General features: G+C 44.6%; 1 protein-coding gene across 1 annotated transcript in view; it reads right to left on the bottom strand.

The window, feature by feature from the left end:
* Nucleotides 1-4,958: 4,958 nt before the first annotated feature.
* The window catches only part of Twsg1 (twisted gastrulation BMP signaling modulator 1), a 29,696-nt gene continuing 21,893 nt past the window's right edge, over nt 4,959-12,761 (bottom strand). Inside the window, exons 4-5 of the mRNA XM_005361325.2 lie at nt 11,249-11,515; nt 4,959-8,717 (exon numbers count right to left, since the gene is read on the bottom strand). Of these exons, the coding sequence (XP_005361382.1) occupies nt 8,536-8,717; nt 11,249-11,515 (449 nt within the window). The 3' untranslated portion in view covers nt 4,959-8,535. The remainder of the gene's footprint in view (nt 8,718-11,248; nt 11,516-12,761) is intronic.

Genomic DNA, 12,761 nt, shown 5'->3' with positions numbered 1-12,761 from the left:
AACCACAGAGAAACCCTGTCTCAAAAAACCAAAAAAAAAAAATTAATGCTGACAAAACATAATCAAACCTTCAAATATATATTTGAATATATATTTATATGTAGCTACATATAACAAAATATATATACACATATATACATATGTATACATATACATAATAATGTCAATTTTAAAGACCATTTAACTTTAAAGGGCTAGTGTATACATTATGGCCTATGGTCAGTCCTTCATGCTGGAGTTCATGGTTAGGCTGATTGTGGGAACCAGACTCACTATGGCTATGCTACCTCCATCGCTCATCATGAGATCCACTAGGCTGGGTTGCTATTTCCAGATGAAGACTTCCCCCGAGGAAGGGCAATGCCTTAAGGGAATGCTTCCCTACAAGCCCCAGGTCAGTGTCTAATGTGGTAGTGATTTCTTTCTAATCTGTTGCTTTCATTGGTTAATTAATAAAGAAACTGGCTAGGCCCATTTGATAGGCCAACCCTTAGGTGGGTGGAGTAAACAGAACAGAATGCTGGGAGAAAGAAGCTGAGTCAGGAGTCGCTATGATTCTCCCACTCCAGACAGAAGCAGGTTAAGATATTCCCTGGTAAGCCACCTCGTGGGCTACACAGATTATTAGAAATGGGTTAGATCAATATTAAGAGCTAGCCAATAAGAGGCTGGAACTAATGGGCCAGGCAGTGTTTAAAAGAATACAGTTTCTGTGTAATTATTTCGGGTATACAGCTAACCGGGTGGCGGGACACGGCCCCGCCGCTCCGTTCAACAAGTGTCATGAACAGTGGGCATGCTGAAATTACCGGGCACAAGTGAGAACGGATCGCAAAACACACAATGAAATCCACTTTAAGAGTTTATTAAGAGACAGAAAGACACATGTGCAGGCCTGAGGAAGTTGGTGCAGGGAGAGAGAGAGGGAGGAAGGGGAGAGAGAGAGAGGAGTGAGGGAGAGAGAGAGGGGGGGAGGGAGGGAGAGAGAGAGAGAGAAGGAGAGAGGGGGGAGAGAGGAGGAGGCAATAGTTCAGAAGAGGGACAGAAAGAGAGAGGATGGATCAGGCATGCCCCGCTTTTAAAGGCTGCCTAGTGAATGCGCACAGGGGCTTACATACCTGTAGCTGCATCATGCATAGATCATGTGACCATGCTGCACGTACATCACATAGGTCTTGAGGGCCCCAGTGGCTAAGTAAACTGTCTGAGCACTTGATGGCGCATGCGTGGCCCTGGAACGCAGACATGCCAATGTTTGGGGTGGTTGGACATTTTGCCAAAGTGCTGGGTGATGGAAACCTAACACTCCACCCTTTTGTTTATTATAAAAATGGGGGTTAGGGGTCACCAATGGGAGGGAATGGGGTGTCGGGTCTCTCGAGGCTACATCTTCCTGGCTTGTGGGTGTCGGAGAGTTGGGGTGTTTGGTTACTTCAGTGTTTTCCGGGCTCTGTGGAACTGGCTGGCTGGCAGGTTGGACCTGACAAGATGCTGGCAAGGCAGAAGATTATGTTTAGAAAAGTTTTAGGTCACACAACCATTCTGCCATAGAGGTAGTTCCGTGTTGACTGTGACTAACTCCAACGACTCCCTGAAATCTAGTAAGGGAATTTGTTTCCTTGGCCAGTAGATAGGGGCCTCGCTTTCCAGGGGTCTAGTCTGAGAACTCCGGGAGTTGGCAGCACAGGCAGGGGAGGAGGAGGCTTTCTGTGTGCTTCTACACTGACACGTCTCCTCTTCAGAACAGAAGCCTGGGGCTGTGGATCAGCTTCACTGCTGGTTAGGAGAGGGGCGGCCCCTGCCTGTGGGCCAGTGACTCAGAGTCACAGGAGCTCAGGAGTTGAAGACCAGCTTAGACAATAAAGTCTGACTTCCTCCAAAATGAATGAGTCAAAAGATGATACCGTGAGACCCCGAGTCATGGATCTACCCATGTCCTCTACAAAACAGAGTTCCCATCAGGACAGTGGGGTTTGTAGGCTAAAAACAAGGAAATGGCGTTGAGAAAAAAGTTGACTGATCATGATCTGTTTGCGTTATTTTTCAGTAAAGATCAAAACAGATGGGCTTTCTTATGCTCAGGTAGACTGGAGTCTGCTTTTCCAAGAAAAACTGGTCTGTCAGGGACCTACCATCTTCCCTGAAGTTTGATTCTGGGGGTATGAGAAACGATTTCACTTTGCTTTGTTGGTGCAGACTTAGGCCAAAACAATGGTCTCCTGTAATTTTTCACTAACACTGGGTAAAATGAATTTACTTTTTACTTTATTTTTGTTTTTTCAAAGTAGAGTTTCTCTGTGTAACTATCCTGGCTGTCTTGGAGCTTGCTCTGTAGACCAGGCTGGCCTCAAACTCACAGAAATCTACCTGCCTCTGCCTCCCGAGTGCTGAGATTGAAGACACGTGCCACCACCACCTGGCTTGAGTTCACTTTTTAATTGCTTAGAAAAAACTTGAAATGTTGAAGAACCACAATTCCTAAAGACATCTCCCTTACCAGGCTGACCGGCCCCCAAACAGCTCAATGGGTGAACGGGTACAGGAGGAGTATACATACTGTGTTACTTAACCACATAGGAGTTGAATTCTGCAGTTCTGTTGGAGCAAGGGAACACTGTGTCACGTGAGCTGGGCTCAGAAGACAAGAAGCAGAAGAGTGGAGAGTGGCCACATGAGGGTCAGAAGCCTGAGAGCTGTGGCAATGTGAGCAGGGTGCAGGTGGGTGGGGCTAACTTTTGGTCTTCATAGCACAGCAGGGTAACTAAGGCCGTCAACAATTAATACAATTTATAGGGGCTCGAGAGATTGCTCAGGGTTTGAGAGCATTGACTGTTCTTCCAGAGGACTTGGGTTCAATTCCCAGCATCTACATGGCAGCTCACAACTGTCTGTAATGCCAAGATCTGACATCCTCACAAAGGCATATATGCAGGCAAAACACCAATGCACATAAAATAAAAAAAATTAATACAATTTATAAAAATAGTAGGGTTTTTTTTAAAGATTTACTTATTTATGTATACAGTATTCTGCCTGCATGTACTCCTACATGCCAGAAAAGGGCACCAGATCTCATTATAGATGGTTGTGAGCCACCATGGTTGCTTAGAATTGAACTCAGGACCCCTGGAAGAGCAGCCAGTGCTCTTAACCTCTGAGTCATCTCTTCAGCCTGCTTTTTGTGTGTTTGTTTTTTAAAGTTCCTAACACAAAGAAACACTAAGATGATAGACATGTGTGTGATCATTACACACTGTATACAAGTCCTGAAAGGTCACGTGTGTCCCACAAATACACACAGTTGGTACAACTATGCACCAATTTAAAAATACATATATTTTCTGAAGAAGGGTCTCTCCCCATTGTCCTGCCTATCATGGACCATGCTGGCATTGAACTCACAGAGAGCAGAGATCCTCTTTTCTCGACAGTGCTGGGATTGAAGGTGTGCATCACCACACGTGGTTTAAAAAGGTAACCTTTAAAGGCTGCTGGATGGGGCAGGTGCACCTGGCTCTGTCACCTGGATGCCTGAGCTTTGGGCTTAGGGTGTGGCCTCCAGCTCTGCATCTCAGCTCTATCCTCTGCAGGACTGTCTGCCACCGGAGTAACTTTCCCAACGAATCTGTCTTCCCTCGGACCTCTAGCACTCAAGGTCCTCGGCCCCATCTTCTCTCATCTGTACGACATCTTACCCTAGTCCACAACTATTTTCCTATGTGTGGTGGCTTGAATGAGAATGGCCCCATAGGCTCCTGTATTTGAATATTTGGTTCCCAGTTGGGAGACTATTTAGGAAGGAGTAGGAGGTGCGGTCTTGATGGAGGAGGTGTGTCACTGGGGGTGGGCTTCAAGGTTTCTGCAAGGCCGTGCAGGTGTCTCCATCACGCTGCCTACACTGGTGCAGGGTAAGCCTGGCAGAGGCCACCACTTGGATGCTCTTAAGCCAGATAATAGATAGTGTTGTTGGCCTGCAGCCACACAGGAAATTTGCCCAAAATATATAACCCTGAGCCTTACAGTTCTTAGGTTCTTATGCACAAAAACCCATATTCTGGTTGGCACGTTTCAGTTAGGAAGAAGTGGAACTATAGAGGCAAATCTGCAGGGTTAGTAGACAAAGGGACTTCTCAAACCACATCCTGGAACCGCTGACTCCGCCTTTGCTTCTGTTTTCGCAGGCGGTGCTACCCATGTGCTGGGCTTCAAGGCCTGAGTGGTGTTTCTATCATGGCGTCAGCTGTGCTAGGCTCTGGGGGCCTGTTACACTCCCCTGCGGATCAACCCTCAGCTACTGCTCCAGAGCATCTGCCTACTGAAGCCATATCCCTGCCACGATGGGCCTGGACTAACCTCACAACTGTGAGCAGGCCCTCGGTTAAGGGCTTTCTTAGCTGCCTTGGTCATGGTGTGGTACAGCAACAGAACAGGGAGATACTGTGACAGCATAGCTCATCGCTTCTCTTCCCAGGTCACACAGTCACACTGACCTGTGCCATTGCTGTGGGACTGCCAGGAAGTGACTTCCTACACCTCTTTCCTCTGTCCCCTCTGGTCAGTCCAGTCTCGGACACTGCAGTACGGCATCAGCGTCTACCACATTCATGGCTGAACTGGGGCACCTGGGGAGCACGGCCTGACATCAGATCTCTTGTAAAGCAGCTGGTACCATGACCCTACAGAGGCTGAGTGCAGGAGCATTTGTCCCAGCAACTCTGGGGACCTTCAGCAAAGAAGGTTAGCATCACTAGAGAGAATGGCACATTCGGCAAAGAAGGTTAGCATCACTAGAGAGAACGGCACATTCAGCAAAGGTTAGCATCACTAGACAGAACGGCATGTTCGGCAAAGGTTAGCGTTACTAGAGAGAATGGCACATTCGGCAAAGGTTAACATCACTAGACAGAACGGCATGTTCGGCTTTCTCTGCTGAAGTTCATAAAACATGATGCAGGTTCATTTCTATTTTTTATTAAAATACTTTTTTGATTACAGAGACAAGCAATGAGAATATACACAATTACATATGTTGTAGGTCATGACAAACGCAAGAAACAGACTCTTGGGAATGGACAAAAGAATTTAAAGTCTTGAAAGACACTGAGTACAAACCTTTCAACTGTGCCCAGTTCTAAGCCTCGTTTTCCAGAGAGGCTTTAGTTTCTCTATTTGAAGGTTTTTTGATTTACAAATACTTGTTCAAATATCCTAATGACAATCTTATTTTCTGAAACTTTAGAACTTATACTTTGGCCAGGCAGTGGTGGCACAAGCCTTTAATTCCAGTATTTGAGAGGGAGAGAGGGTGGATCTTACTGAGTTTGAGGCCAGCCTGGTCTACAGAGTGAGTTCTAGGACAGTCAAGGCTATACAGAGAAACCCTGTCTTGAAAAACCAAAAAGTGTTCCTTTGGTGTGAAGACCCCTTTCACAGCATCCCGTGTAAACAAACACTACATTTTACTTGAATCACCATTTGCTTTTGTACCATAATTACGAATAGTTACAGTCATAATTAAATGTTATGGGAGAAACACAAGACAAAAACCTGCCCATAAGCCCATGTCTTGCTACAGGAAAGTGTGTGTATGTATGGATTTAATAATACCCTCTGATTCACAACCTAGTGTTTTGTTTCTTGTTGGTACCCAGGAGGAAACCCAGGGCTACACCTATGATAAGCAAGAGCTCCATCACTGGGCTTCAACCCAGCCCTTAAAATGTAGTGTTTTCTGATCTGGCTATAGTAAAGATAAAGTATAAAAAGGAACAAACTCTTACCAACTCTTCAATAGGGAAGTGATCATGCTAGAATGGTGTGGAAGGCACTAGCGAGGCACTAGCTTCTTAAATGTTTAATTTCAATTTAGAAAAAACAAGACTCAGAATGTTGAGTATAGAACTAGAAAGGATTTCTTTGCTGTTTTGAGACAGTGTCTTCCTGTGTGTCCTGTGATCCTGAGGTCCCCTTGTTCAGCCTCTCAAGTGTGGGACCACAAGTGTGCGCACAATCCCCAGCTCTAAAACTAAAACCTGTCGGCTGAATGCTGCTTTTTCCTCAAGGCCTTGGCAAACCAGGAGAAATACACAAAATAGGAACATAAAACTTATCTGTGGGATCAATTCTAACGGGGAAAACAGGGCAATAAAAAACAGTAAAGCAATTGGTTTAAGACACTGTCCACAGAGAACTGTATGGGATAAAAAAGATATACGACATTTTAAAATTTGATAATGAAAAAGATTTTTAAAAAGGTAATGATATATGTTAACAATGCTTGTGGCCACCATAAGAAGGCATGAGGACAGTCAGCCTGGTCTGTGTAGCAAGTTCCAGGCCAGCCAGGGCTTCATAGAGACCCTGTTTCAAAACAAAACAAAAGCAACAAACAAATCAAAAAAGAAAACTTGAAGGCAAACTGCCTGCAGCCATCAGAGCATTCCTATTCATAGGCATGACTTTCTTGACGATTAGGAAGACGAAATGGAGCAGCAAGCTGCAGTCCTTCAAAGCCCCTCCTGATGTCAAGAAAACCCCGGGCGGTGTCGGAGCTACGAAAGGAGCTAAGCCGTTCCCAAGAGGCGCTGCTGTGAGAGTGAGAGAGGGCGCCGTGACGTTAGAAGGCTGGGGACCTGGAGTGCTCTTCAGCTATGGGAAAGAACAGATTTTATAGTGGCTAGCCTTATGTAATATCACAATCTTGTAGTTAACTACTATTCAAATAAGAATGCAAAATGTGTTTAAGAGCATTTTCTATTTTATGTACTAAAATATATAGACATATAGAGTATTCCTAAAAAGTTACTTTTAATTCAGATCCGCACTAGCAAAAAAATAGCAATTTCATTAAAACAAGCCTGTGTATTTTAAATATTTGTTTTAGAATCATGCTTGAAAGTGAGGATTTTATTTCTATGAAGGGTATGTAGTATTTTAGCTTGTCTCTAGGGAAACACTACATAAGAAGCTAATTAGATAATTCTGTAATAAGCAGGAGTAAACATATTAAACAGATTTCCCCCTCCACTTTTAGAAGTACAGCTTCCAAAATATGATGCTTATTTAATAAGAATATTAGATTCAGATATCCAGAAACAAATATAGACATTACAAAGTAACAAAAACAGCGACTATAAATGGTTTTAAGGTAGATCCTAAGAGTTCCTAACAATCTCGCCCTTCTTTGTTCACGTCTGTAAATTCCTCAACCCTCTGCAACCTCACGTGCTAAAGAAGCTGGCTGGTTTGCTGGTGCTGAACCTGCAGTCTGTGTACTGGAGAAGCTGGCTGGTTGGCTGGTGCCGAGCCTGCAGTTCTGTGTGCTGGAGAAGCTGGCTGGTTTGCTGGTGCCGAGCCTGCAGTTCTGTGTGCTGGAGAAGCTGGCTGGTTTGCTGGTGCCGAGCCCACGGTTCTGTGTGCTGGAGAAGCTGGCTGGTTTGTTGGTGCCGAGCCCGTGGTTCTGTGTGCTGGAGAAGCTGGCTGGTTTGTTGGTGCCGAGCCCGTGGTTCTGTGTGCTGGAGAAGCTGGCTGGTTTGTTGGTGCCGAGCCCATGGTTCTGTGTGCTGGAGAAGCTGGCTGGTTTGCTGGTGCAGAGCCTGATCCTTCTCCTGGTGCACCTCACTCTCACCTCTGCTGTGCAGCTGGAAAAGGACAGCTGCTTCCTGGTACCTGATGTGGCATCACATGACCTACATACAGCCTGGCTGCTCTTTCCCTGGCTTCTTCTGCACCCAGATCCTCCAGTGCGTTTAGTGGAGTTTCAAGGGTGTGCTGCAATTCTTGGTAGAGATGATTCAACTACCTATACATCAGCACTGTGGGCGGGGGAGTGCAAGACCACAGCTAAGTCACCGTCGGCATGAGTGCCGCAGGACAGATCTCACCACGTGAGAGGTTTAAAGTTCTTTTAAACATTTACTTAGTGTGTGTGTGCCTGTGCGCATATGCATGTTATTGTGCATGTATGGAGGTCTGTTGGTTCTCTCCTCCACTGTATGGGCTCTGGTGCTAGGGATCAAGCTCAGGTCATCAGGCATGGCAGCAAACACTTTTACCCACCGAGTCAGCTCACTGGCTCTAGGGAAAAGTTTTCTGCTGTAAAATATAGTAAATATTTACTTTCTAAAACCATGTAAGATAACCATTAAGCTTTTACAGTGGCTTGAATGTGAGCTGCAATATTTACTCTCTTTATAAAAAACAGATAAGCAATCCAAGGCACGGTTCGGACAGCTTTAAGGACAGAGACCTGGTGGACTTGAGGCTGGTAGTTGAAAGCCATAGCTCCTTCTGTCAGAACTACAGCTCTTCCACAACTCCTCCGTACCCCATTCTCATAGGACTAGAGTTCTACTGTTCCCATGGAAAAGACATACGCTAATAGGCAACAAACAGAAAAGTTACAGTTATAACAACATAATTTAGTTTGTTCCTAGCATACTTGACTCATGACTTCTGCACACTTCATGACTTACTGAGTAATTTTCGTGTCCTCCTAGTAACTAAGCTGCTGTGGACTGCGTCCCTTTCCCTTCTTTAGAACATGCAGTTCATACACTTGACCGTCTTACTGCCGTAGTCGATACACTCTGGACCGATGCACTCACAGCAGGCGTTATGAAACCAGCGGTATTTGGACGCTCCCATGGACTCGCAGGATATTTTACACTGATGTATGGACATGCAGTCATCAAAGTAAACCACAGTGCACATGTGCTCTGAAAGGAAGAAAATGCAGACCTCAGCACAAGCGAGAAGATCCCGCCACTCAGTTAAATAACGCTACAGCTGTTCGCTTGGTTCTTATTGCTGATCAGCACACGATAAAATGAGGGGAAAAAGACCTTCATTTGCTAACTGCACTGACAGATCTTCAGACACAGAAGGCAAAGACACGAAGGTTAGAATATCTGGCCAACAACTCTCTTCGAAGCAACAATGCAGCTTCCTAAACTGATGTTTCTCCAAAGACATACTTCTCTAGTCCAGACAAGATTGAAAAATACTGTGCCAAGGTCATACTGGGAATTTGTACTGAAGCAAGCAATCCAAACAGCGCAAAGTGATCAATACACACTCGCAAGCAGATGTCACTAACAAGATTGCCTACTCTGTGCTCCCGCAGAATGGACAGTTTTTAACTCTACAAGTGGTTAATCCCATGTGGCTTCTTGGCTAAGATCTAACACAACACAAAACAAAGCAAAGACAATAAAAACCATTCACAGAGCATTAAAGGAGAGTGTATGATCAGAGGGTAAGGGTTTTGGTTTCCCCTGAGGTGGGAAGAGCAGGCTGTTGCTGTTTTAGAGACAGGGTCTCTTGCTTATGCAGCCATGACTGCTCAAGAAACTTGCTCCTGCGTTAGCCATCTGCTCCTGGGATCACATGCATGTGCCACCTTGTCTGGCTGGCACTAAGTTATCTTTTTAAGACCTCTAGCGATTAGAGAGAAGGCCTAGTAAAAAAACACTGGGCTTGTGTTAAGGGGAATAAAAAGCAAAGCTTCCAGGCCTTGAAGGACAAAAGCCTTGGAGTATCCATGGGAACAGAGCGAAGGCCCAGGAGCAGTGGCACATACATGCTATCCCAATACTTGGGAGCTGGGGTGAAAGGATCATGAGTTCAAGGCTAACCTGGGATACACAGTGAATTCAAATATACACATAAACTGTGTCAAAGAAAAAAAACAAAGAAAAAAATAGTGGGTAAAGTACTTGCCATGCAAGCCTTGTTTGATCCCTAGAGCCACCCCACAGAGCCTCACACAATGTGTGCCCCTTATCATATATGCACAATTACAATAAACAATTCTTGTTTACTAGCAATGAAGAAAGCTGGGAAGTGGTGAGGCACCGAAACAGTCGAGCAGAAGGACTGACAGTGAGCAAGTCATTTGCGACACTCAAATCACCTACTGACTAGGCCCTGTTAAATTCATCTCATCTAACTTTATCCAGTGTATATTTACTAAGCTCCTACCATGGGCTAGCCATTGCAGACTCAAGAGTCCAAAGAGTCGAAAGAGCTAGGTAAAAAGTAAACCTATCAGTTCAAACCAAACTGCAAGGGTCTGTAAAATTGAGGGTCTGTAACTACCAGGAGGAAGAAGAGGCACCAAGTTTCCAGAAGCAGGCTTCTGTGTAACACTGTCATGAATCTAAGACATTACTGAGCAGAACTAATGAATAATACATATCTATGACAGTCATTCTATTTCAATATGAGAAAATAGCAAAGCATCAAGTTTTATACATTTCCAACCTTTCCCAAAGCCTAGCATTTGATTTACAAAGCAATCTAACCTGAAAGGAGGTAAGAATTCATACTGTCATTTAACAAAACTGTTTAGCTTTTATTGTTAACATGCAAAGTCCCATTTTATATTGGTCAGATTGCAGTGGAAGGCATAATAAAGAGACTAGTTAGAAACAGAGTTCACATGACAGTGTCTGCACACACTTCATTTAATGCTTTAAGATTCAGCTGCAAGCCAGGTGTGGTACTCACAGCTGTAGTCCCAGAGAGGACTGCCACAGGGTCAAGGTCAGCCTGGTCTACATCTCAGACCCTGGCACAAAAAACTAAAAAGCCACATCAATTGTATTTCACAAATGTCTTATTCTTCTGCTATAAACTGTACTGAAAACATTAAGACTTTAAGCTCTTTATACTCCATAATTATAATATGGTCTATTCTCACTAGTAAATGTTCTTTGCTAAGATTCTCAGATGATGAACCATAATCACATCCCCGCAGAGAACAGGGTGGGACAGTTTATACCTGTAAATGAGATGTCCGCGATACCAATCTGTCTATAGAATTGTAACTTACAGGCAGAAAGAAGGAAAAACCCATCCTGTATAAGCCCAGCCTGATTTTATCCCAGAACCCACAAAGTGCGATGGTGTGTGTGCCCACACTCAGAAACACATACACACATAATAACAAAACAAAAATAAAGTAGTTGATGACCTCGGCATCATTTGCAAACACCTAACTTACAAGGAAGCTCAAGTCACCTGACACCAAGCACAGACGCCACGGACTAAAGAACACTTAATATCTCATTCAAATAAATGCAGAACTAGGAAGTTCCTCATTTTCCAACACAGCCTCCATGCTGATGTGTCTCCGCATTTACCATTTATTTAAGACTACACAAATTCAAACTTAAAAGATGCTCCAAAAGATAACCTGATGTATTTGTCACAGACCGTAGGGCAGACCACAGGGTGGAATAGGTACCTTTGTCGTTGGGATAAGGAGCGTGAACATTGTTGCTGGGAACAGACACATTTTGGTGGTGCGGCTGGTTCACAGTTTCTAAAAAGGAGACTAAATTTTCGTGGTGTGAGAGCTCCTCTGCCACAGGGAAGGAGACGATGTTCCAGTTCAGCTGGGTGTCCCCCTCCGTGAGCGCCCTGAACAGGGAGGGGATGGGCTCGTGCAGCTCCTCCACTGTGCTCTTTGAGGTGGGAGGTGTGTCGCTGTAATTCCGAGGGTTACACATGCCTGGGGAGACAAAGGGAACGGAAGTTTACTTTCCTCACTGGTTGTAACGTTTTGGGGTTCTGCTAATTCCCTGGAACCAAGGATCTGTGTGCTAACACCGTGATTTCTAGCGTTACGAATACATGTTCCCCAGACTTTTTCCCCTGAAATGACAAAAAGTAATGAGAGCCACCCACTGAGAAAACCAAGGTTACTACCCTCCACTCACAGGACTCTGGAGTGTGATTCCAGGACTTTGGTAGTATAAATACAGTGAGCCGGGAATGCACGTGCACATTGTGTGTGTGTGTGTGTGTGTGTGTATGTGTGTATGTGTGCGTGTTCTCAGACAGGGTTTCTATAAAGTGCAGGCTTGCCTTGAACTCGCCATATAGCCCAAGTTGGCCTCATGTTTTTGCCATCCTCCTGTCTCAGTCTCCCACTTGCTGGGATTACAGCACATGCCAGTCAATTGGAATGATGCATTTCAAGTCATGAGAGTTAAGCCTGTGAAGTCCAACAAACTCACCTTTAAAGTGAAGAAATAAATGAAATAGCCTAGAACAAGGATAAACTAGAGCAGTTTATGACCGCTAAAGGGATTTCACTCCCACTGTATACAGGTACTGCAACTTCTTTGTCCCCTGATCTGCGCAGACATCTAAGCTGGTCTCACATCTGTGGAATGCTTTAGTAGCCTGATACACAAGTACCTCTATGGTACTAAGCTTAGGATTGTTGGACACAGAACAAAGCATCAACTTTTTTTTTTGAGAAAATATTATGCTTCTCAAACACATATCTGAAAGTCTGAAGGCCCAGTTTCTCCCTCCTCTTGGCCTCAGCCCGCTGTCTCCAAGGTTACCGGCATGGGGGTTTGTCAATGGCACTGAACTGAACTCTCAGTTGGCGCTACTTTTTCTTCAATCCACGTTCTTCTCTCGTCTGTCTTGTTTCATTGGCCTCTATTACACCTTTTATTTATTTATTTATTTATTTATTTATTTTTTTTTTTTTTCGAGACAGGGTTTCTCTGTAGCTTTCCAGGCTGGCCTCGAACTCACAGAGATCCGCCTGCCTCTGCCTCCCGAGTGCTGGGATTACAGGCGTGCGCCACCACCGCCCGGCTCTATTACATCTTTTAAAGAATGGTGTGTGATGTATCTTTTTCATCTCTCTCAAATGAAAATGTAAATTTTCTTTTTTAAAACCATAAAGGTTGGGAGTGGTGGTGTACACCTTTGATCCCGGCAGAGGCAGAGGCAGA

This window comes from Microtus ochrogaster, linkage group LG4, assembly GCF_000317375.1.
Source record: "Microtus ochrogaster isolate Prairie Vole_2 linkage group LG4, MicOch1.0, whole genome shotgun sequence".
In the NCBI taxonomy this organism is placed as follows: Eukaryota; Metazoa; Chordata; class Mammalia; order Rodentia; family Cricetidae; genus Microtus; species Microtus ochrogaster.
This window is presented reverse-complemented; position numbering and strand designations above follow the sequence as displayed.